General features: G+C 43.8%; 1 protein-coding gene across 1 annotated transcript in view; it reads left to right on the top strand.

Moving 5' to 3' along the window:
* msrab (methionine sulfoxide reductase Ab) overlaps window positions 1-24,473 on the top strand; it is a 32,963-nt gene extending 8,490 nt beyond the window's left edge. Inside the window, exons 4-6 of the mRNA XM_071498395.1 lie at window positions 1,914-2,018; window positions 13,380-13,486; window positions 23,396-24,473. Of these exons, the coding sequence (XP_071354496.1) occupies window positions 1,914-2,018; window positions 13,380-13,486; window positions 23,396-23,569 (386 nt within the window). The 3' untranslated portion in view covers window positions 23,570-24,473. The remainder of the gene's footprint in view (window positions 1-1,913; window positions 2,019-13,379; window positions 13,487-23,395) is intronic.
* Window positions 24,474-25,873: the final 1,400 nt, after the last annotated feature.

Raw genomic sequence — 25,873 nt, 5'->3', positions numbered from 1 at the left:
AGGCCTGCCTGGTTTCATTACTCAGAGCGGATGTATTCCATGCAGGTGGCGTGTTTACGTTGTTTCAGTCACTGTGATAGAGACCAGTGATAGCAGAAGGTGTGCAGTGTAAATGGCTTTGCTATATGTGTGTCTGTGAAATGGAGAAGATAACGCAACCTTTTCAACATGCTTCACGTTGTTTTCACTCTCATCCATCACTGCCGCCATCAGAAACTTGTAGGAGAAAACAAAAGCCAGTTACAATTTATGCAGTGTCCACATTTTATCTCCGTAGAGTCTGTAGCATGTGGTTACACTTGTGACGAGCAGCATGTCGGTTACAGCGTCGCTTCAGAGCATACGCATGTACAGTAGTTGCCATAGGTACGCCGTAACCTCTTAACACAGAAGTATAAATCCAGCTTTAGAGATGAGAAGAGATGCTGCAGCTGTTGCTTGTCAAGAAAATGGTAACATGAGTCATTAAGTAAGTATCAGAGGTGTCAAATAGAGCTGTTTTTCTGGTGAGGTTTTCCTGTGAGATCTGTCTATTTTATTGTCAGTGAAGCTGCCTATTGAAAAGTATGAGAACCTTATCTTTGTAAAGTCACTTGTTATTTTTTTTTTAACAGCCGGGAATGATGAAACAAAAAGGGGCAATGGGGTGGCATGTTGATTCGGGGAGGCTGTCATCACCCAGAAGGCCATTCACCCTGCTGAAGTGTCCTTCAGCAAAACATTGAATCTCTAGCGGCTTTAGTGGTGCTGGTCTGCATCACTTCTCAGCCTTTCACCCCCTTCAGGTGGGACAAACGTGGAAAATCATGAAGCATATTCACTTTTTTTTTTTTTTTTTTCAACAGGTCTTGACAGCTATCTTTGTTGCACTTGTGTTTTCTGTTTGTACCACTTTCTACCATTCTTGTTGATGTTCCTGCACCATAAATGTTAGCCTACAACTCAGTATGCAGTCCTATATGGGTGTTATACGTTGCCGCCATAAAGAAAAAATGTGAAGGCCACTAGCAAACACTGACTATTTGTTGTTGTATCCTCACCTGAAAAGTGTTCCTGTTCTCCATTTAGGTAACAGCTGTTTAAACAGGTGAAGTCTTCCATGATGAGTTGGCGCAAGAATAATCCTTTGGGCCTTTGGGCGTGCTGAGTGTCATTTCGAGACAGAAAGTGGGTCTCAGGCCTGATGCATGAATTTGGCAGGTTTTTCTCCTATTGTCTGCAATGCACCTGATGCGTCTATCTGTGTGGGCATGCTTGTGTGTGTGTGTATATGCTGTGGGTGCATGTGTCTGTGTAATGTGCGAGCAAGAGAAGGGAAATGCTACTATTGATACAATCCTCAGCTAACACCTTGGTATGTACATTAAGCAATGGTATGTTGGGGTGAAGTGTGTGAGTATACCTTTTCTGCCCTAAGTGTGTGTGTGTGTGTGTGCACACACACCTGCATGTGAGACCTAAAGCAGCCTCCAGTTTGAGAATGCCTGCAGGCAGCTTGTTGAAGCTCTGGGGTCCTGGCAGTTGCAGACAGGAGCGAGTGTGTGTGTGTGTGTGTGTGTGTGTGTGTGTGTGTGTGTGTGTGTGTGTGTGTGTGTGTGTGTGTGTGTGTGTGTGCGTGCTCTTGGCAACTTCTACCATAAGCTCCAACCTTTACTGTGCTCTCTCTCTCTCTCTCTCTCTCGCACATGCTCCCAATGACTCATACGCTCAGCACATTGGCGTTACCTATTCACATAAACATACGATGATTTTGGTGTTGGTCAATTGTTCCTGCCAGCATTTGTGAGTGAAACTTCGGGAGGAACAGTAGAATGAGGAGGAGGAGGAGGGAGCGATGAGTCAAGCAGACGTCATAAGTGAAGAGCGTCGTACAACTTGATTATGATTAATGCAGGTTTGTGTTTCTGCTGTAGGTCTGACAGGTCACACTGAGGTGGTGAGGGTGGTCTTCTCCCCTGAAGACATCAGCCTGGAGGAGCTGCTCAAACGCTTTTGGGAGAGCCACGATCCTACACAAGGTAGCAACACACGCACACTTACACACACACACACACACACACACACACACACACACACACACACACACACACACACACACTTACGCAAACCCAAACGTTGCCCTCAAATAAGACCCGTCCCGAGGGGCGCAGGGTGTATTAGAGCAGAAGGATGATGCCCAGACGTGTGCCTGCGTGTGCGTTGTAGTGGTGGTGGTGGGGTGAGGGGATGGGGGTGCGGTTGGGGTTGGGGTTGGGGTTGGGGAGGGGGTCTCATGGGTGTAAGTCAACGCCAGACAGTGTTAATGTGTCTGAGATCCAGCCATCCATGGAGAGACATACCAGTGTGGTACGTGTTCAAACCCCTACTGCAAAAAAAAAAACCCAAATCCCTCTCGGTGTTGGAGCGTGTGCGTGGCGTGTACTTTGTCCAACGTGAACCAGCTGAGGAATCTTTCCCTTTTGTCATTCGCATCACGTGTGCAGCTCTGACTGATTCACTGATGAAACTAAATTTGTTCTTTTCTGGGTCGAGTGATGTCTGTGAACTTATGTTTTATTGTGCTCGCTGCGTTTCATTGGTGGGTTTATTCCCTTGGCAGCGGCCATGAAGTTGTCAATCACAGGAAGTTGGTACATTTTGAAAAACTTTACTATGACAGTGTAACATTTCACCTAATGAATTCAAATGCTGCATCTGTATTCCTACACTCCATGTTCTATACAGTGTGCTGTATATTTAACTTGATAGTTTTTGAATCCTGGTCCCCTCACCTCTCCTCTTTAATGACACACATCCCTTCACCACCAATCTCTCAGCTCCTCCTCCTCAAGAACCCCAACCAACCCCCCTCCCTAAAAAAAAAAAAAAAACCCATCTCTCCATCTCTTCTCTTCCGAGTCTCTTGCTCTCTTGTTTTCTCTGCTCACTGGAGGAGGTGATGTAAGAACATTAATGCACCGGGAGGGCATGGGGAGGGTGTGTGTGTGTGTGTGTGTGTGTGTGTGTGTGTGTGTGTGTGTGTGTGTGTGTGTGTGTGTGTGTGTGTGTGTGTGTGTGTGTGTGTGTGTGTGTGTGTGTGTGTGTGTGTGTGTGTGTATGTGTATGCATGCGTGCGTGCATGCATGTATGTGTGAGAGCGAAAGGACAGGCAAAGAGGTACTCTGCTCACTCATGTTGAATGTAGGGAGGGGCACGACAAGTTGGGAAGAGATGGATCAAAGATTCATAGGCCCGACCTTCAGCTTTAAAACAGGCTCGCTCACACACACACACACACACACACACACACACACACACACACACACACACACACACACACACACGTCAGTTCTGTCATCTCTTTTGCATCTGTCATGATTGCTGCCTCATACACCGTGTGACCCGAATACACTCAAATGTCAGCCATGTTTGTGCGTCTTTCACTGCTAACCAACTAAATACATCACACGTTCTTCGTGTTTCACTTCACCTGTTCAGAGGGAGGTGGGTTTACAGCAGGAGCCAGGGAAGCAGAAACTGTTGAGTATTCAGGTTCATCCCAAAACCACAAGAATGCCGATCAGAAGAGATTCTCCTCCTGTTCTCTGTAGCCAAGGGTAGAGACACATCTTACTACGGGCAAAGGCACACGCAGAGTGGAGCTGACACGCCACGGGGCAATGGCAGTGAGGCCAAACGAGTAGTCATGCATTTCCCCTGACTCACCGCCTTGTCTCATCTCATGTTTTATTAATAGCATGCAGCTTATTGTCTATGCACTCCGCTAGTTGTGTTTTTTTTTTTGTCACAGTTAAGACCAGGTGACATACTTTGAACCACAAACTCGAGCGTACATCTTTTTCTTGGAGCGTTACTCCCCGCCGCTTCTCTCTTCTCCGATTCTGGGTTCACGTGTAGCAGAAATTCCTCTGATTTGACAAATGTGGCGTGGAGAGGTGGAAAGGGGCCCGCTGGCTGTGCCTTCACGCATGCTTAGGCTCCAATTTATTCTGTCCACCTTAGAGCTTGGCTTAAAAGAGAATGGAGAAGTTAAGGAAGTTCGCTCTTTTTCCCTTTTAACTGCACAGATTCACTGGAGATCATCGTATATGGAGACGGGCCCGGGAACATTACGAATTCTGTTTTCTCCAGACATATCAACACTGAGCCCGTCCTGCCTTATCTGCTCAATATGTTAGAGTGCAACTATCATGTTTAGATACATATTCAGTGGCATGCAATTCCTCCTTTTAATGTGTATATGTAGGTGTGCATCTGCAAGTGTGTGTATGCACGTATGAGAGTGTGTGCGTGTGCGTGTGTGTTTTGAGATACGTGCCTCACTGCTTTGCCTCAGTTCAAAAGGGTTTAGTCCCGACAACGTGATGTCGGGCTGCGTCAGCTCCACCAATCCCAGCCTGGATAGCAACATTAGCAGCCAATCAGAAACTCCCAGCAGCCTTTGCTGTATGCCCTCTTTCCATATTCAGCAACACTAGTCTCAATCTGCTGGCTTCCCTGGGATGTTGCATAAAGACCCCCCATTCAACATGCTCCCATATTACAAGTTTCTTATGTCTGCATTATGACAACTCTTCAGTATCACAACCTCCTCATGCGAGTGTATGGAAACACTGGAGCACAGGGCGAACTGTGCACAGTCAAAGTGACACCCACAAGTCAGAGGGTAACAGCAGTTTTGTTTCATCACGGCGGTTGAAAAGATGATTTGATGTGTTGAGAATGATCTCCGTCGAGATGCAAACACATCGTGCTGTTCTTTCACACACTGCGGATCAATTGCGCACACATCTTTCGTACGCAAGCATACTGTTCACTTCACATTATGCACAAGTGCTCATTATGCCCACTCATAGACGGCTTTACTCCATTTGTGCATGCATGCGGACAGGCAGAACACACGCTCACACACACACGTGCACTGTGCATGCAGAGGGTGCACACAGCTGCACCAGTGTCCTGTCAGTTTGTTCACTGAATGCTTCCTCACAGAAGGCCGCGTTTCACTCCCTGTAGCCCACGTCCCCTTCACTGCCAGTGGAGGGTAGAAGGACCATATGAAGCCACTTCTTCACCTTGGAAACCTGTCAACTCACCCTTCTGTTTTTCTCTACTCCTCCCATAGTCACCCTCACTGTTTTTTTTTTCCTCCTTAACCTACTCAAACTTAGGGTCACCTCCTTTTCCTCTCTCTTTTCCATTCTCCACCCCCCCCAGTTCATTTTTCCTACAAGTTGTCCGCTCTCCTCCTGTCTCACCCACCCCACCTCTATCTCACCCGTCTCACCTGTACTCGCCAACCCCCACCCGCTCCCCTCCCCCAATCCTGTCCCCTTTTGCTGTGAGCGGAGCAGAGGGCCGAGTGAGTGAGCCAGCGGCCCCGGAGCCCGTCAGCACATCCGCACAGCAGCTCAGAGAGTCGACCGCTCCCCGAGGCCATCCGCTCATCACACAAACACACTCGCATCAACTCACTCCGCTTTTATCTCTTAGTCACCCCCCACCCCCCACCCCAACCTAAAAAAAAAAATAAAAAATCTCTTCCTTCGTTCCCCTCCTTCCCCCCCTCTGCCGCCCTTCATCCTAACAACCGAGGCTTTTCCCCTCCTCTTTGTTTCCCCCTCATCTCTTTTCCTCTCCTTTTTTCCCCTCTACCCTCATTCCCTCTATCCTCTCTATTTTTTGAGGCCATGCAGTATTTATGGTGTGGGCTGCTGATGCTGCGTCAGTGAACAGGCATCGCAGGCATACACACCGGTAGACACAAAAACACTAATGCACAGCTAAGATGGCCGACGCGACTGTCCTCATTTGATAACATCTACACGTACATGCAAGCTCACCCTTGTAGGTAGATGTTGGTGGAGTCACACGGTAGAAAATGATATTTTACAGGTCTATTAAACTGGAAAGTGCTATCTGAAAATCAGTGATGGTTGCCATTTTTATTCATTTGAGATTTTCTTTTTTCTTATGTTTTGTAAATTGCACTGTGTGGTCGCTGCAGTGGACATATACTCTGTGTTAAGTGACAAAAATGTCTTATGACATATAAAAATGGCATATCACATATCACACTTATCATGAATAAGGTCAGATCACACTCAAATAGACATATATCAAGCTGTCAACAATCTGCTAAGTCATGCTGGTGGCAGTTACTTTCTGACAATAGAAATGAGCATGAATATTCCATTTATATAATATCTTCACCCCAGCTGGCTGCGACACACGCCAATTCCCTGTTGGGGTACCCCCATGTCTCCCCCTGTGGCACCACATCCCTTAATTTAGGGGTGTCCCTGCCATCTAAAGCCAAACCCCACAGGAGCTGACCTTGACCCCTGACCTGTGACCTCTGCCACCCCCACACTTCTAACCAAACCTCTTCCATCTCCCCTGGTTGGCTGAGAATGGCGTGCTCATTACCAGGTGTCATTTATTACACCCTCACACACGCTGACAGCCCTAATTTATGGAGATTGCGGCACGTGTGTGCACAGCGTGGGGGTGGAGATGTGCGTGTCCATTTGATTATGTTGAAGCTTTATAACTTACATGTCTTTATTTTTAGAAGTCTTATGTTCTCAAGAAAAAAAAAAGTTAAAAATAAATCTATAAAAGTGAAACAATATGGATGAAATGAATTGGCAATGAACGGAAGAGTACTGATAAGTAAGAGAGCAAATAACAAAACAAATGTTACAACTTTGAAAAATTAAAAGCATTAGATTTCAGCCTGAGCTTCAGTTGTTTATTAGAAACAGACCTCAGCACCACTGCTGTTAGATAAAAACATCAACTAATTTAACACACAAACACACACATGAACACAAACTAAAACACTGTCAGCTTTAATTTCAAATTATGAAAACTGGCAATTGAGTGTTGGCAAATTGATCACACAGTTCATCATCAGACGAATGGTTCCAAAAGATTTTTGCTGCAAAACAAGATAAGCAATATTTTCTTTAAAATATATCACCTGCAGTGAAGTGAAACTGACTCTGGACTTCATTGTAATTTATAGTAATATTATAGTTATTACATTGTACCAATGTTAATTGATCATATTTCTGTTTATTTTAAAATATTAACTATTTGAAATAAAGTAAAAATAAATATGTAAATTTGATAAGAATTGAACTCTCTGTCTCCAAAGCTGTGTGTTATTTGTGAGAGTGGTCGAAGGCTAATAATACAAATATTCTGCATATATTTCTTCTGGAACTGCTGACCTGAACACTGTCTAACATTAAAAAAAAAAATTATCATTACTAAACATGATATCACTGACGTAAACATTAGGAAATCAACTTCTACTCTCATCCGGACTGATCTGGGTATAACAGTAGAACAAGGTCTGCTTGTTAGATTTGGATGCAGCCAAAAATAAACAGCACAAGGGCCAGAGTCACAGTGCTCTGACAACATGCCCAGAACCATGAAGTGATCATGTTAGAGAGCACTGCTCCGGCAGAGAACATAAAATGAAAGCTAGGGAGAGGAGTACAACAGATTTTCAAAAGAGATGACGATTACTGCAGTGATGATCTACAATGTGCATGCACACCTTAGAGTCCTATGTGCACACGTGCACACACAGTTCCACTGTTGTTTTAAGCTTGTCTCTGTATGTGTAGTGTCACCATCTGACAGCCAACAGCGCATCACTTTCTGTTTTGCTCCGTGTGTTTGCATATGTCATACATGTATGTATATATTATATATATATATATATAATATACACATACATGCAGAGTGTGTGTGTGTGTGTGTGTGTGTGTGTGTGTGTGTGTGTGTGTGTGTGTGTGTGTGTGTGTGTGTGTGTGTGTGTGTGTGTGTGTGCGTGCGTGCGTGCATGTGTTTGCACGTGCAGGCAAGTGTATGTGTGTATCCACTGGGGATGCTCTCGCCATCCCAACTCGGTTCTCTGCCTCTGTCTCCAGCCCATCAGGAGCGGCTTACATAAGAACAGGGCAAAAATAGCAGCTGAGAGAGGAGAGGAGGAGAGGGCTCTGCTGGCACGCACACAGTCGTAACGGGACCGCGGGGCACAGCACAACCCTGAGTACTATCACGCACACACATATACACACACGGGGAAGACGGCAGTTATCAGGCATTATACTTTTTTTTTTTTTTTTTGCACTTTTGTGGCAGAATAGTAGAAATGACGATAGCTGGTCAGACTTCTTCAGCGAAATAATCCTCGCTTGATGTTTCAACATGTGCAGAAGGCAGCGTTATGCCTGAAGGGGTTGAAACTAGTATTGCATTGAATGACAGTGCAGGGAGTTGGAGGTAGAGGGTAGGAATAAAGAGGTAAAAGAGGGAGGAAAAGGAAACTACATGAGATTGTTCATTAGTTCTCACTCCGCAGACTAATTGGTACGCACTGCCAAGTGCAGTAATTCTGAACTCACTTCAAATGTTTTTCCTCCAAACTCAGAAGGATGCGAAAAGTCACCAATTATGCAGAAACTTTTCTTAATTATTGTGGACACTGACAATAGCTTGACTGCTGAAATGTGTATTCTTTCGTCTCTGATTAATTTTTTTTTTTTTGCCTCATTTGCAGTCTTTTCTTGGTTTACGTCTGTTTGGGTGCCGACTGCTCTGCTGAAATGCAGAGGGAGGAAGGAAGGAGGGACAGCACCTAAAGAGGTGTAGAGGTTAGGCTAATCTCGGCTCTTACAGTTGTTAACGGATGAAAGGTTGTTGTGTAGAAGACACTCAGGGAGAAAAAGGCCACCGGTTCTGTAGAGGAGCAGGAAGAAAGAGACATGTTACACGCATCGGTACAGTGCCTTCGTTCTTTCCCGGCCTGTAATTTCTTCCTCCGTCTCCTCCTTCTCTCCTCCCTTCCTTTCCAGTTTTTCATAGCAGCCAACATCCCATTTAATCTGATTACCGTCTTACTGTTTCATCCTCCTGTTTTTTTTGTTTTTGTTTTTTTTTGCATGCATGCAACTGAACATCACAATTCTGACTGTGCGTGGTGTGTGCCCACCCCTTCTTTCACCACCACTGAAACACACAAACATACATGCACATGTGGTAAATTGAAGAAAAGGATGGATGTTGGAAGGAATTCAGTGAGGGGGTGGGGGGTAGGTCAGAGAAGAAAACTGAAGGAGTACAAATTGCAGAAAGAAGGAGGGCAGGTGAAGTTGGAAGTGTGGAGAAATGGCAGGCTTTTATCCCCCCGACGGCCGGCAGGGACAAACTGAGTGGAGCCATTTTTTTGTTGCAAGTGTAAACAGTGGAAGAGATTTTACAGAGTTGCAAGAAATCTCAGCGGGTTTAAACACAAAAGCCCAAAAAGTGAATGCAAGTGCGTTTGTGTACGTTGGTTTGTGTATGAATGTTGGAGAGAGTACTTACTTCCAGAGTCATGCCCCCCCCCCCACCCACCCACTTTGTCTGATTTTGACTTCCATTTGTGTGGAAGGGGTTACTTTAAAATTTGCTGATTTTGGGCAGGGGGGCAATTAATAAATATTTTTGGCTCTTCTGGGTGTAGGTCAGTGACCCTGAGAGGCGGTGTGTGTATGCGTGCGTGCATGTGTGTGACCCGTAGCCCCTCCCCTTCTGTCCACCCCCCATTACCCTCTGCTTTCAGAGGCAAGGCTCTCATGCATAATGCAGAGAGAACAGGGAGGCTCTCATTAATAATTACTGCCGCCTTTGATGGATGGAGAAAATAACGAAGGGGGCTGTTAAAAATGGAGAGAGCAAGAGAGAGATGGAGGCGGGAGGAGAGAAGTTTTTTTTTTGGGTGGTATTTGTTGCTGTTGTAGCTCTTTGAGGACTGAATGCTTTTGGGGATGGATTTGGAGTTGGTATAATCAAAAGCTAGGCTGATGTTTTGGATGGTGTTAATATTTTGATTAGGAAGTAACTCCTCTTCTGATGGTGGAGGGAGCTCTGAAGATGAGATGAATCTTAATTGTCTTTGTGTTGGAAGCAGCTATTACCACTCAAGGGCTTTTGTCTCCTGACTTTTCTCTAATATTCCATATCTTCAAGCATTTCTTTGAGATGGAAAGTCTTCCCCATCTTTACTTTCTTTTATTAAAAATTACTAATTTATTTATTTTTGTGATGTTAAAGATTGCTTTGCTGTGAAACGGCTTAAATCAAATTTCAGCAGTCAAACCATTAGTTTGATGATAAATGACAGGTTCTCTTTATATAATTATTATACATATTTTGTCTATATATAGTGTTGCACGTGTATATGTGTGCATGTAAGTGTAGTTCTGTTTGTGTGTGTGTGTTTGTGTGTGGTTGGTCAGAACCGCAGGGTCAGTAGGGAAGGTCAGAGGGAACAGCAAAGCTACAAGACCCCTGCCAGCCAGCCAATCAGAGTAAAGGCTCTCGTGGACAGCCAATGGTAGAGTGGCTTGGTGGCCTTTGATGGAGGGGCCACCATTAGTCTCGTCCCTGAACAACAGCGCTGGGGGCAAGATGGCCAACATCCAGCACTGCAGAGGTGGAGAGGGTGAGGGTAGAGATGGATGCAGAGACAGAAGGAGAAAAATGAGAGAGTGAATTGATGGTAGACGGTAGAATAATCAGAAAAAAAAGATGGAAAGAAGTTAACTTAGAAAATTTGTGTTCACGAAATAGTAGAATATGAAATGAGGGATGTTTGTAGCCACGATATCGGCACGGATCCAGGGACGGCAGTGCTAGTGTGTAGGTCAGTCCATCAGTTTGCTCCAGACTGAAATATCTCAACTACGATCGGACAGGTTGTCGTAAAATCTGGTCAACACATTCATGCCCCTCTCATGATGAATTGTAATCATTTTTATAACACCCTGAGTTCTTATCTAGCAGGATCAACGCATCAAAATTAGTTCACTGCTTGCACTTCAGTGACCTGCAAATGAATGACATTCACATCAGCCTCAACTCCACCAACTTTCTTTGGTGGTAATTAGCAAATATTAGCATGCTAACACGCTAAACTAAGTTGGTGACCATGATAAACATTACTCCAGCCAAAAACATGAGTGGAGGGTTAGGGTGTAGTGAGGACCTCGTGAGATGACAAGGTTGTGTGAAATGTTTGACAGATAGAAACTATCTAAAGAGAGAGGAAGATAGGAAGACATTCACTCTTTTTTTTATCATATTGTAAACAAGCATTTAACATGGTTGAAGACATTTTCAATAAAGCAAATTCTCTGAGGCAGCAACATTAGTTACACAGAGTTTATTCAGTGTGTGTCAGAGAGCGTCTGCGTGTCTGCTCTGATTTGAATGAAGACCGGATGAATACTTATAGCCATTATATCTGAACAGACTGTGTCACCGATAGGTTGTGACAGGCAATGATGTAATGTAACATTTAATCTAAAGAGAACAAGATAGGCAGATCTCTGCAATGGCACATTGAGAAAAAAAAAAATCTGTTTTCTGCCATACGAATGAGATATTAACAGATGCAACTCGCAGTGTGTTTTTTGACAAAATGTAAACAGTTGAAGCTTTTATTGGCAACAAACCTTATCTCCTGAAGAAATTACTGTAGGTGGGGAATCAGCACTGCAGGGGCACTGCCATTTCTTACGTGATTGGTTAAAAAATATGAACTACACATATCATGAAAGGATCATATCTCAGCTTCCAGTAGATACACCTGGCACATTTCCCTCTACTTAAGTGCAATACATAATTTGATCACTCAAACAGACTACACTTAACACACATTACAGTTGAGAGAGCCATTGTTTTGCTTGTTTAAAGTTGCACTTTTTATATTAACTGCAGATAAAATGTCTGTGAGCTCTTTTAAGTGTCTTTACTGTTTTGATTCAGTCTCATCAACCTCATTTCTCTCTCAACCCAATGAACACGACCTGCCAGGCAAAATGTCAGATGGATAGAGTCGGCAGCTCTCTGGTGAACATAGTAGTGAATTTATTTTCATTCGTGGATTTTATAGCCACAATGCATGTTAATGAACATCAGTAAAAAATACATGATGTTAACATACCGGATTAGAGCAAAAAGGCTCATTTACACCCGTGGTCCCTAGGCAGGTATCAGAAAACAGAAAACATCACAACTCACAATATACAGATATGAAGTACACAAATAGAAAGACAAATACACTTTGCTGCATACTGAGTTAAAAGTGATCACAGATCTGGTTTGACTGAAGCCAGTGTTTGAGATGAGTCTTAAAGGTGGAATATGTAGGACACTCCCTTATTGCAATTTAGCAGCCGAGAGGCCAGATACATCCCTCAGGAGAGCAAAACAGAGCTACAAGAAGAGTGAATGTTGGACTCTAGACACAAGCACAACGCCAAACGAATGCTAGTGTGTTTAATGTGGCTGCGTGTCTGATGTGTTAATGGGCAACTGTGTGCCAACATGTTCACATATCGGCTTTAGAAGGAGATAATACAGTATGTTGTTGTTGTGTTTGCAGCTTGTTTTGCTGTTCTCAAGAGACCAAGACAACTGATTTAAAAAAAATGTATTAAAAACAGGGAAGAGATGGAGAAAACAACAACAAGACACAAGTACAGAAACGGAAGCATGATAAATACACTACTTGCAAAAAGTTTCCGAGTGCACCAACAGAAGCAGAATCAGCTCCCCCCTGATGCGCCCTCTCATCTTTGCGCCTTCATTTTCATCGGAAATCACTGCCCGATAGCCACAGTTTGACCAACCTAAGTGACAGTGGCAGCGAAGAGGAGGAAGTCTGTTGTTCAGATGAACTAAGCCGCTGTCGATGTCAGTGGGCTGAAAGGCAAAGCTGTAAAAGCCTTAAAGGAAAACACAAACATGCCACTCACACCAGCCCATAACAGGAGGCCGAAGATTGAGGAAGACAAGGATTTAGAAAGATAGATGAAGCGAAACAAACAAAAAAAAAAAGATTCTCTTCAGTTGCAACAAGAAACAAAGGCTGAGTGGGAGAGATGGTGAGAGATGGAGACTGGGAGAAGGCTGCTGTAGGGAGGTCTGTGGATGCCAGGGGTGCTCGCGATTGCTGCATCTGAAAAGCATAGAAGTGACGGCAGCTGTTTGGCCTCCTAATCAAGGTACACTAGACCTGGGCCTCCTCCAAACACACTGATGTAAAGCTGATGAAAATTTTGACAGTGCCACATGGATGACAAAAAAGAAGAGGAGAATGCACCCACCTACATGAGCCCGTACACCTACACACCGCAGGCCTCCTTAATGAAAGCCTGAATCTGCTGTGATCTTTGAATTCATTTAGCTTCATGAATTCAAGATGCAGGATGATGACATGATTATGAAAACCTTTTTTTTTTTTTTTTTTTTTTTTAATGCAAATGACATTGTGTCTGCGGTGATTGTGGTGATTATGTGTGTTTACACAGGTATGAAGCAGCAGAACGACCATGGTACTCAGTACCGTTCAGCCATCTACACGTCCAGCCCCACTCAACAGGAGCTTGCATTAAAGAGCAAAGTGGCCTTCCAGCAGGTATAACACCCACACACACATCACAAGGTTTCATTATGACATTTACTCAAGCATGGAGTTACATATAACCAAACCACACGTCAAGTAAGGCAGGAGCGGCAGAGCGTGTGTTGAAAAAGTGTGAAGACTGATTCACATTTTCTGTAATTTGATGTTTAGAATTGAGACATAACATAAAAAGCACTGCTCCACTTCCTATGTTATGGTATAAAGTCATGTGTTAACTTTTAATGGTTTATGTTTGTGTATTTGATTCTGTTTTAGCAGAGAATTATCAGAACGAACAAAACATAATTTTGCCATCATCTCTTATAACTTTTAAGTGGGGCTAAGCTGTAGTGTGGAGGTGTTATTTGAATAACAATTAAAAGCCTCTGGAGTGGTGACCTCTTGGAGTTGGATGCTGTTTAGTTAAGTAAAGCCACCTCTGTTCAGTTGATCCCCAGCTACATCTAATCGGTGACACCCCCTTTCTTAAACTGAAAGAGAGGAAGAGGGTCGTTAGGTCATCTAAACTCATTTCTAAATCTCTCCCTTTCAGCGGCACACGCGTCCCCCTTTTGTTCTTTCCGTCCATCTGTCCATCCCTCCGTCCATCTATCCATTGATCCCTCCATCAGTTCGACTTGCTCGTCTCTGAACTCTCAAAATGGTATTCATGGACAAGCTTGCAGGGGGCAGAGGGGAGAAAATTACAGTCGTCATGGTTACTTAGGACACTGGGGGTCAACAGTCACAGGCCACACGCCTGTCAAGTTGCCATGACAACAACCTCCCAACCTTGGCCTTGGGCTGGGGTCAGAGGTGAGAGAGGAGTGGCAGCTGGGACCAGGAAGGTGGGGAGGTGGGGGAGGAAAAGCAGGAAAAGAAAAAGAAAGGAGGCAATCAGATCAGAGGGCCATGACTGACAGGCTATCAACTGACAGTGACCCTCACCCTTTGGCTATCAACTGATGGTGACCCCTCCCCACACACATACACACACACACACACACACACACACACACACACACACACATATATACACCACCTACATTTATAAACCATACACTCTCACAGCGTTTAGAGAGACAAAAGCACAACTGGCCTGGAACAGCAGCGAGAGGACTATAACACACAACAACATGCCAACATGCCTGATATTATATATTATAATATCTACAATCTATATATCTATAGATATTATATATTTAGATGTTTCTCTGAACACTGTTATAACATCTCATCCACATTGTCTGAAAACTTCAACTTCAAAATTCTTTCTTGATCTTGGAAACAGCAATTGACAAAATAATCTAACCTCTGTTGGTTTAATGATGTCAATCAATGGTTATTACAATATAATAATAATTTAATGAACTTCAAACTCAACTTTTAGCACATTGTGACAATAAGTTTCTTGAACATCTCTAGTTCATGACAACTGAGCAAACCAGCTGCTGATGATGCTCATGTGATCAGAACAGTGACTAAATGGATCTCGAGGTGAGATTGATTTAAAATTGTTTTGTCAAAAGAAAATGAAAAATGATGATAGAAACATAATCCATGAACCTTTGCTTCTTTTACACCATCAATAATGTCTTTAATGGAATAAGGCCCATCACTGTGGTTCTTTAATCCCTGAAACACTGACATTATTCCTCAGTCATTCATATAAAAGTATCAGATTTGAGTTACATCTTTCAGGAATTTAATGATAGTTTTTAATGAAATTTTCCTAAAAGAAAAAAGTTTCCCAGAACACATACTGTACCACCCCCAAGCAACCTGTTCTGAAAATAACAGTCTATGACATGAAATCACTCTGCCATAAGCCTGTAAATAATCAGAGAGAAAACCGAGCAAAAACAAGACAACAAGCCTCAGGTTCATCAAGTTAATATTACAACACACCAAAGGCAGCAGATACTCACAACACACACACATTTCTAAACATCCAGAGGAGAAAGAGCACTCAGACTGTTCCCCCCTTCTCTCTCCCCACCAACGCTGCTGACACCACTGATCTGTCAACCACTTCAGTGGCACCCCAGTTTCATCTGAGGGCCACTGGGACACATATCTTCTCAAAGCAGCTGACACGCTCTGAACCAAAATGGCAGCTTCCTGCCCTGAAATGGCTGCCTTTGCCGCATTGATGCTGAGTCTCAAGAACGCCTGGCTTGAAAATGGCATCTCTACAGAGGAAGGGCTGGCTGTGTGCGTCTGTCTGTGCGCGTGAGGTTATGGATGTGTGTGTGTTTGTGTGTGTGTTATCCTAAAAGGCCAATGCTCTCTATCGGGAGAAGTGCGTTCATGTTCGGAAGAGTGACAAGAGCGAGTGGGTGGAGGCGATCTAAGACGACCAGAGATAAGACAGGCATCGCAAAATCCAGATTCCACCCCACTGCCAGCCCATGACTCACACACACTCACATGTAGCACAGACACACACACACACACACACAGACAGACATACATTTGGCACATACACGCACAGCCCAATGAATAATTAACCCATACGAAGAGTCTCTTCTGCAGGGCTTTCAGTTTCTTAACTTCAGCATTGGAGGTGGAGGGGGGGGAGTAAGGGGGGAGGAGGAGAGTGAGGCAGAAAAGCTTGTTTAAGCGCGAGAGCAGAGAGGGGGAGGAGAGGGAGAGGGGAGAGGAGAAGGGGGTTCTCTATAATGAAATTTGAAATTTGCAGAACATCAAAGGCTTCTGTAGCCAAGCCGCTGTGGCAGCAGAGCAGAGAGGAGGAGTGCATCTCTTTCTCTCCCTCTGTCTCCCCCCGTCTCTCACTCTCTCTTTCCCCTTCTCTCTTTCCCTCTATCCCTCCCTTTCTGCTAAAATGTGTCTCCCCAGAGCTGGGTGAGGGGGGTTGGGGAGGGGGGCGAGTGGAGGGTGAGAGAGAAGGGATGGGAAGAGTTGATTAGGAGGAGAGAGCGAGGTGGGGGTGGGTCAGAGATGTGTTCGGGTTTGGAGAGAGAAACGGGAGAACAGAGGTTCTATATGAGTGTGTGTGTGTGAGAGAGAGAGAGAGAGAGAGGAGAGAGTGAGAGTGTGTGTGTGTGTGTGTGTGCGCATGTATGAACAATAGGTTTTATCAAGCCAGCTTGAATATTGTGTGTGTGCATGCGCACATGCATGTGTGTCGGGCCTTGGAGGGGTGAGTGTGCCCTCTGATAAGGCATCCTAACTTAATGAGCTTGAAGGGGGGATGGAGGGGAGAGCACAGGGGTTCGGATGATGGGTGGAAAAAAAAAAAAGAGGGGTGGGGGGGGGGGGGGTCGTTTGGGGCTAGAAGTCTTGAGGAGAAGCCCGGGGGTTGTTAAAAGGTGGCACGGCATCAGCAGGTTTCGTAATCGGGCTTCAAGTCGCACGAAGCTCACGTCTCTCGTTTTGGAAAGTATTCAAAAGTCAGATTTACCCTTCCAACTGTTCCCAGCTCACATTTTACAGTCTGTCTGGGATTTACATGAAAATCTTACAGTCGTTTTGCCGCGTGCTGAACTTATCGATAACAGCAAGACATCTTGCTTATGTAGCTCTAAAACAGTATCGGCTGAGATAAAAGAGAATAACACAGAATTGTTACTGGTTTAATGTTCACACAACTTTTTTTTTTTTTTTTTTTTTTTTTTTTTAAATCGCCAGAAGGTAAACGGCCATCTTTCAGTGAGATCTGGTCGAGTGCAGTGCAGCTGAGATGTAAAAAGGCAATTGGTTTTTCAGACAAATGCGGGGCTGATCTTGTGCGTTTTCGCTCTTCAGATGTTGAGCTACTTGTTGTCTGCCCTGGAAAAAAGAGAAAAAAAAAAACAAAAAAAACAAAACAAAAACGTAGGAGCGTGCACCGCCTCGCTCCGAGACTGAAGTGCGTGCATCCTCTCTCCCTCTCAAAATGTAGGAGTGTTGGCTTCCTCGCTCACAAAATGTAGGCGCGCTCGCTGAAGATTAGAGCCCAGCTAAAATGGATGCCTGACCCGCGCTGAGAGAGAGAGAAAGAGAGATGAACAGAGCAGGGCAGCAAAAAAAAAAAAAAATACTCTTCATCCTCTGTGCATAGACAGACACGCAGAGGAAATAGACATCCTTTAGCTCACACTCACACACTCACACACACACACAGTCGCAGTGATGTACATGAGTCTTTTACATACAGGACCTTTTACAGAACCTCACAGGAACAAGAAGCATCATGTGCTCCTCTTTCACCCTCTTTTTCTCTCTTTCAGGCGATTGTGTTTACGTTTTTTTTTTCCCCCCACCACAGTCTGTTTTCATTCCGTCAGTCTCTCGGTATTCTCCCATACTCCTCTCCTCCTTCACTTCACTCCCTCTCTCCCTGCGTGACTCTGCACCATCTCCGTGTCTCTTTCTCTCCCTGTCTGTCTTGCTCCTTCGTCCTCTCTCCATCACTCCTGCCCTGTCCCTCTCTCTCTCTCTCGCTCCCTCTCTCTCCCTGAGGTCATTGGGGGCAAGCGTGGTGCAGCGGACTAGTCGATAAGTATCATGTCAGGCCATTTCATGTGTTTTCAGGCAGAGCCACAGTCTACCTATTACCAGCACTGAGCCACGGAGTGGCTCAGCTGTCTGCGGCACTCAGAGTGTATTTACATTTTTAAGATGTTGAAGGGCTTTTTGTGCGCCAGTGTTCAGGTGTGCGACTGCAGTGAACGAAAGAGATCAAGTATCCGTGTTAATGCACAAACCATTTGTTTTCTTTGGTCTTTAAATTCAGAATTACAGTGGTGGAGAGTAACTAAGTGCTTTATTTGAGTACAGTTTGAGGTACTTGTATGCAGGTTTTTTTTTTTTTTATTTCATGCTATTTTATCCTCTTCCTCCTTTACATCTCATAAATGATCTTCCATGTTACTGCTGTAACATGACGAATACTCACACTTTGTTACTTTAAGTATGTGTATTTGTACTTCCACTTAAAAATAAGAATTTTTCTCGTAACAGAGTTTCACCTTTTTGCCTTTATGTAATAGTATTACAGTATAGAGAGACGGGGGTGATGACATTCGACAAAGGTCCTCAACCAAAATTGAATCTGGAAAGTTGCGGTTACGTGGGATATCAGCAGGATCTCTCTCTGTAATGGATTATTTTTTTCTACAAATTTTAACTCAATAAAAGATCCCAGAGCTTGTTCCACTGCTGCTGAATTACTCTACATGCCTTGTAAACCTTGCACAACATGCTCTGTCAGCCCTGTACTAGATTAAAGTCATGCCACTTAAACAATTTTGACTTTGAATTTGAAATCAGGACTCAGATGAGGACACCAAGAAAAAAAAATGCAGCAGTGGAGGTGAGGAGAAACAGTAAACTGGTGAAACCATAAACCAGTAACGGGGGTCGACGAAGGGGTGATTACATAAATCACAAAATTGAGGTCATATCCTTCTTCAAATGTCTTCACCATGAGTCATCGGGTGTCACAAACTCTATGTCAATGCGCGTCTCTTCCCCACCACTCTGCAGCCGCAGGCCTTCTGAGGGAAAACGACAGAGAGAAACAAGACAGTGGGGTAAGGAAGAGAGGAGAGAGTACATTTTCCTCCTCCTCCTCCTCCTCCTCTTCCTCCTCCACCACCTCCACCCTCTCCCAGGGTGTCACGTCCTATTTGTGTCCCAGGGCCGTCTCTCTGGCGATGGTGATGGCGAGAGGGGCTCTCTCGCTTGGCTGGATAGCGGGGAGGACTTGGTAGCACGAAGCGGTGGTCTGTGCTCACATGGGGGAGAGAGAGAGAGAGAGAGAGAGAGAGAGAGAGAGAGAGAGAGAGAGAGAGAGAATCAGCAATGGAAGGGATGGAGGAGAGAGAGAGAGAGAGAGAGAGAGAGAGAGAGAGAGATGCACCCGTTCAGCCATGTCTTTGACAGGGGAGTCTTTCCGACAGGCGTGAAGAAAGGAAGGGCTGACTGGGCTGAGTGAGCTCAGCCCTGGACACACACACAAACATGTTTTTGTCACTTAAGAGGACACCGCATTGACTTCTATTCATTCCCCCAAGATTTAACTGACACATTAGGACCAGTCCATGCCTAATCCTAACCGTAACCATCACCTTAACCAAAACATCTTAACCCGGAGATGTAATGCGTTACCTTGCAGGGACCAGCTTTTTGTCTCTAATTAGGAGGGCAGTCCCCATAAGTCACCTTTTTGTGACCCCGCAAATTCAGTAATATGTATACGAACTACTCATAACGTTTCCCTTTGTTTCGATCCTTTCCCTCACATGCATATGCAGTGTATATGAATTTCTCTTGCATCATTTGAATGTCATCATCAGCACCAGCATCAAAATGCTCAACTTGAGGAGCATCTATTGCACTCTGGAATTTTCTCTTTTTCTCTCTCCATTTTTTTTTTTTTATTTTTTATTTTTTACCATCCACATTCTTCCCTCCATTCCTTTGCTGCTGCTGCTGCAGTGAGAGAGAGAGCGAGAGAGAGAGCGAGAGAGAGAGAGAGAGAGAAAGCGAAGCCACATAAGGTTATACACAGTGGCGTGACGCCATGCATTCTGATTTATAGATCTAAAATGGCTGCCGTGTTGTGACTGCTGTAGAGGGCTGGATGGAGAGCGAGGGAGTGGTGCGGGGGTGTGTGTTTGCTCGGAATAGCAGACCTTTTCTTGGACTTTGTGTTCTCCTCACATGTAGCATCCTCTGCCCCGGAGGGTTCGCTACTACAGTGGTTTGGTGGTGATGACTGATTAATTAGGCCATGATGTACAAAGCTCCATGCTTGTGTCAGCCGGTTCACTACAATGCTGTTGGATAAAGGCAGGGGAAATGGGTTCTTCTGACTGCACACTCTTTGCATTTGAAAGGTAAACATGTCCACGCTCATGATGCTGGTGTTCCATGGCGAGGGCTGCGTTGTGCTGCAGTTTGGTTTGTGGACACTGGGTCCTTCCTGCAGGGAGATTAGAGCCCTCACATTGTAGCGGCAGCCACTGAGGACTTAGAGGTCAGCTGCTGCCTCAGCCTCTCTGTGGGGCGCGGAGCTTTGATTTACTGACTCCACTGCATCACCTCCAGCAAACACACACACGCACACAAACACACACATACACAGCTAGTACCACACTGCCTCCATGTGGACAAAACTACACACTACCCTGCTGCCCTTCACTGACAGAACTTCCTCTTAGAAATTAGTGGTGATACATTTGCTTTAAATCATCTCCCTCTTACACGCACAACTCCCCTGCTGACCTAGTTGATACAGGTACCAACTAGAACCAGTCTGATCTGGTCAAAATCATTTATTTCCACGCTTGAGTTATTCAGCTCAGCTCCAGCAGCAGTGGTTGTATAGACAGACAGGTGACAAAACAAACTGAGCTAAATAAATGAATGAAGGAACATAGTTATCGTTGAGGACACTAAGGTCATTTACTTGGTACTTTGTCTGGGAGTTTTATCAACCTGGAGAGATTTTACACAAATAATACATAATACACATAATGCATGAGAGTATTTTATAGACTGATTCCAACATTTCTAGGCGCAATGTAATGAGACTTAATTATAAATTTGGCTACTATCAGACCAATAAATAAAGGGTTCAGTATACCTGATTTTATTCAAGTTATTTAACAGCTTCCAAAACAGCTTGGGGTTACGTTGGGGCAGCTCCTCATCATTCAAAATTATGTGAATCAGTGCGGGATTATCATTTGGAAGAATGGTGTTCATCCCTCCCGTATTTTCAGAGACTTGTAGAATCTATGCCAATGTGCCTGAACTGGACTCTTATGCAGACCCAGTACCTCACTAAGGGACTTTCCTGTTTGTAGTCAACCTATATGTATGTTTTTCCTGAAACGGTCATGATTCTTTTAGCCACTTGGTGGCACTAAAACAACCTGTGAACACAAAATTGTCCCTATAAAGTTGCGAACATGTCAGCAAAACAGCTAATCCAGCAGACATGGACCATTTGGATCAGTTAGGATAATCTTTGTGGCCACCTGGCTAATGATAGTCCAATATTCACACTCCTCCTAGATCAGTTTTGGTCTCAAATCCCTATGGAGATATCTGGCTCCTCAGCTGCTAAATGCTCCATCATATTCACCGGCCACTCACTAACTACGTCCGGTGTTGAACAGGTATTGTGTAGTGTGGATTGTGCAGATGAAAACAGCTGCCTGCTGCTGCTGGAAACAAGGTTTGAGAGCAGCGAGAGAGAACCAAAACAATGAGCTATAACCTTCTTGGCAGGATTGCAGTGTTGAATCACTATGAACAACGCCTTTTACATTACACATACAGTAATTTGACACATTGTTTATGTGAAAATATAGATTATTGCAGCTTTAAAGTGACAGCTACATCCTGGAACATGTGCCCGCTCACAGTCTTTACATCATCATGTCCAAGGATTAAAATGAAAGATGTTTCTTTCACCATATCTCTGCAAAAATATGAAGCACATACATTTCAACAATGGAAAAGTGGATAATGCTGCACAAGTCTTTTGACAAACTTTATCAATACATTTGAATACATTTTCCCGCCTTACAAAATTGTCTGTGTGGAGTCCATCATCATTTCTGTGAATTCAAGATGACCACAACCTCCATGAAGGAGCAAGCTACAAACCTTAACAGGCAATTTTCAAGTACCACCTTAAGCAGAACGAGGCCCCCATCCTTAAATATTCCCAACAATATCCATGACAGTATCATGCAGAGAGGCAGGACGTATGCAGAAGCTGATAAGACCAGGTTGAGCCTGAATTGAATATATTCTGTTTCTGCACTGTGCTGTTTGCTGAACGCTGCCAACTGGCGCCTCCACAAAGCAAAGCTCCTCCATGCTGCACACTGGTCTAAGGTATAGCACAGTACATGCGAGCTACTTGTTGCCCACAGACAGTCCCAGTGCACCAAGAACTTGTTGTTTTGTCAGCTCTCTGGAGCAGTGATCTAGAGAGGACTGAGCACTTGTATTATTAGATAGAGAAAACCACTCAGCACAGCAGGTACACCTTTGATATATCTGTCAGAGGTGTTTAGAGTGTGTATGTGTGCCTGCGTGAGCGAGTGTGCTTCTCTAGTGCGTTTGAAGCCTTCTCTCAAGGTGTTTAGAAAAGTGTAAGTGTGAAAGTGTCTTAAGGAGTTCTCAAAGAGAGCGGATACTCTTTGATGCTTTGTCCCACAGAGAGAGCCACAGAGGCAAGCTGCACTACAAAGATAAAAAGATGTTCCTTTCTTCTGTCACTCAATCACCCTGCTTTCTAGTTGAGGAGCAGAAACTCTTTACTGTATTAGTAAGAGGTATTGAAAGTTCACATCCAATACACTACAGAATAAAACAACCATTTAAGAGGCACGCACGTTCTGGGGAAGTTACAGCAATCGCAGAAAGTAGAGCTGAATCTATGTCATGACTTCGCTGGTGGAAACAGGTTGCAGAATCTGAGCAGAGGAATACTCGTCTCACAGATACTGTAGGTTTGTTTTTAGTGATTCTAACCTTGAGGATCAGGCTTTAACCCCGTTATCATTGATAGAGTGTGGTATATGAGCACATGTAAAAATAGCTCTGAGGATCTCTGAGGAAGAATTAATTTATAATACATCTATCATTGATAGATATATATCTATATAATCTAATTTAATCTAATTTATAATTTGTACACAGGAAGTTTGATGTATATATTTATAACGATTTATACAGTTTGAATGGGGCAGATTTCTAGAGAAACACTCTTGCCTGGTGATTTAGTCAGAATCAGTCTGATTGGTTCATAATCTGAAAGTATATTTTCTGTAAAATGAATCCTGTTTCTTCATTTCAACATAAACAAATGGTTCTTTTTTTCTGCTTGTGTCTTCTTTTGGGAACAACTGGACAGTAATTATTTTTGATTTATGTGCCCATCTCTACCCCTAGGAGTTGGATAAAAAAGGCTACGGTCCCATCACAACAGAGATCCTGGAGGGGCAGCAGTTTTTCTACGCCGAGGACTATCACCAGCAGTACCTGAAGAAGGTACCAAAAGGCTACTGTGGCCTGAAAGGCACAGGAGTCTCATGTCCCATTGGAGCCAGAAAGGATGAGCTGTGAGAAAGAGGAGAGGATCAGTTGACTGATGACGATTTTTGTAGGCACTGATGTCGTCAGTTACTGGTGGTAATGTTTTATCTTTAAAACTATTTGATACACTGTTGAAATATATTTGCAGTGTATCTATCACTTTTAAAATATAAGACTGTATTAGTCAAATCATTAGTCATTCCAGAGCCTCAGGAAATCTTCTTCTCAAAGCTTCGATAAGTCCTTGCTGTCTGTCAGTTATGGACGATAATAGTGTACAGTGAAGCAGTTTAATTGTGTAGCACTGTTCAAACAAAAAAGCAATTCAAAGTGCTTTATGTAAGATATAAAAATATATTAAAACAACACTTAAATGGCAATAAGAAATAAAAGGAGGTAAATGAAAAAATGTTATAATGAAGCTCTTAAGTAACATGTGGAGCAGCAGAGTCTGTGGGCTGCAGCACAGTCAGCTGCCACAGGGTGGCGACATTTCTCAAAAAATAGCAGCTGCAGCAGAGTTTTTTTTTTGTTTGTTTGTTTTTTTTTTAGTTTGAGTGTGACATATTGTACCAAATAACCCATCTAAAATCTTTATCTTCCAAAGTTGGTTGATTGGAAGAAAATCTGCCAACCTCAGTGATTTTCTAAGCCAGCAGTTTACTTTTCACACGATACTGTGACAGAGCTCAGACTTTACTGTCAGAGCAAGAATTCTTAAGATTTCTTAAAAGTTGATTTTAATACAATCATATTATTTTACTAAGTAGCTTAGTATAATTCAAACACAATAATGCCCTCTGAATTTAACACAGTCTGTTCTTTTCATTTTACTGTAAATAAGTGGTATGTATGAATTTATTTCAGTCGAAACAGATTGAGCACATTTTCTTACAGTCTCATGTTGGAAATAATAAAATTAATCTTCTCCTGATATTTGTTTCTTGACCTTACACATGTTTTTGTACGGGTGTTGGCGTATGTTAATGCATGCATGCATGCATGCTTCTGCCCATGCAGCTATAAATATAAAAGATAAGGTTATTTGTCCCCTTTCCTCCCCCATTTGAGAAGATGCCCACTTTACCAATGAGGGACAAATGGCTATGACTCACTGTGACACACACACATGCACGTTCAGAGACTACTCATTCTGGATCACAGAATGACACGCTTGAGGCACTCATGTATGCAATATAATACACACTTTGCTTAAACACTCACTCCACCCCACCCCCCCACCCCCTCCAAAAACCCATAATTATGAATAAAAGTTCTATTTCACATCATATAATTACAAATCATAAAGCACTGAGCGATTACTGAACAAGCATTGTGTGCCATGCCTTTTATAATTAAACACATCAACCTGACAGTCTATTTAAAAATGAAAATCACACTCATGGTTAGACTCCAAAATACAGAGATGATATCTAGAAAAAGCTTTTTGGTCGACCGCAGTAGTGTGATTCACCCCGCTCTTGTTTTTCCCCTCCCTCTCTTCTATCTTTCTTTCTCTGTGTGTATGTGTCACATCCTGACACCTGTGTGTAGGTGTGGACCAGGGCACAGGTGCAGGTGCAACCTCTCAGGGCCTATTTTAGTATTGGGACAGATATTTTTGCATGTGTCTGCATGCAGCAGCCGTGTGTGTTTGTGTGTTTGTGTGTGTGTGTGTGTGTGTGTGTGTGTGTGCGTGTGCCAGGGCATGTGAAGCTGTGGCTTGCTTGATCGAACCGCGCTGAGTGGTATGTGGTTGGGCCAGCTAGCGCCTGCCTATATTTTTGCATGCTGTTGTGTTTTGTTGAGTGTGTGTGAGGAGATAACCTTTTAATAAAGTGATCTTCATTTCCTCAGTTTTGAAAAGAGGATGGCACGACAGCTTTAATCACATGAAGAGATCAGGGTTTTTCGAAGAGAGGCCTCAGTGAAGCACGGCATGATTCTGTTTATTTCTGTCACATTAGATTGGAAGGCGTTACCACAAACTAAGGGTTATGAGTCGATTATATGCAGGAAGAGATCAGCTGTGGAAAATGTAGAAGTTAAAGGCAGAAGCTGTAGTAAGTGTATGTTTTCTGTGTATTCCTTTGTAATAGATTAAAATGGGGCATGGAAATGCATGGTACTCTCATATACGCATCCCTACACAAACACAGTGAGGCAGAGCAGGACACGAACCAGGCTGTGTGTGCCCTCCAGACAGAGCCTATTGTTTGCAGATGGGCCTTTAGTGGCCCCACAGCTGGCCACAAAGAGCATACCGCTCCAGCTCGCTGCTATGCCTCTCACTGGCCTGTGCTCAGTCACCCTGAAGAGAGTAGGCAACTCACA

This window comes from Trachinotus anak, unplaced genomic scaffold, assembly GCF_046630095.1.
Source record: "Trachinotus anak isolate AG129_WGS33_773 ecotype Australia unplaced genomic scaffold, CSIRO_AGI_Tana_v1 ptg000015l, whole genome shotgun sequence".
Taxonomy (NCBI): Eukaryota; Metazoa; Chordata; class Actinopteri; order Carangiformes; family Carangidae; genus Trachinotus; species Trachinotus anak.
The sequence above is the reverse complement of the archived record's forward strand: the minus strand, read 5'-3'. Positions and strand labels throughout refer to the sequence as shown.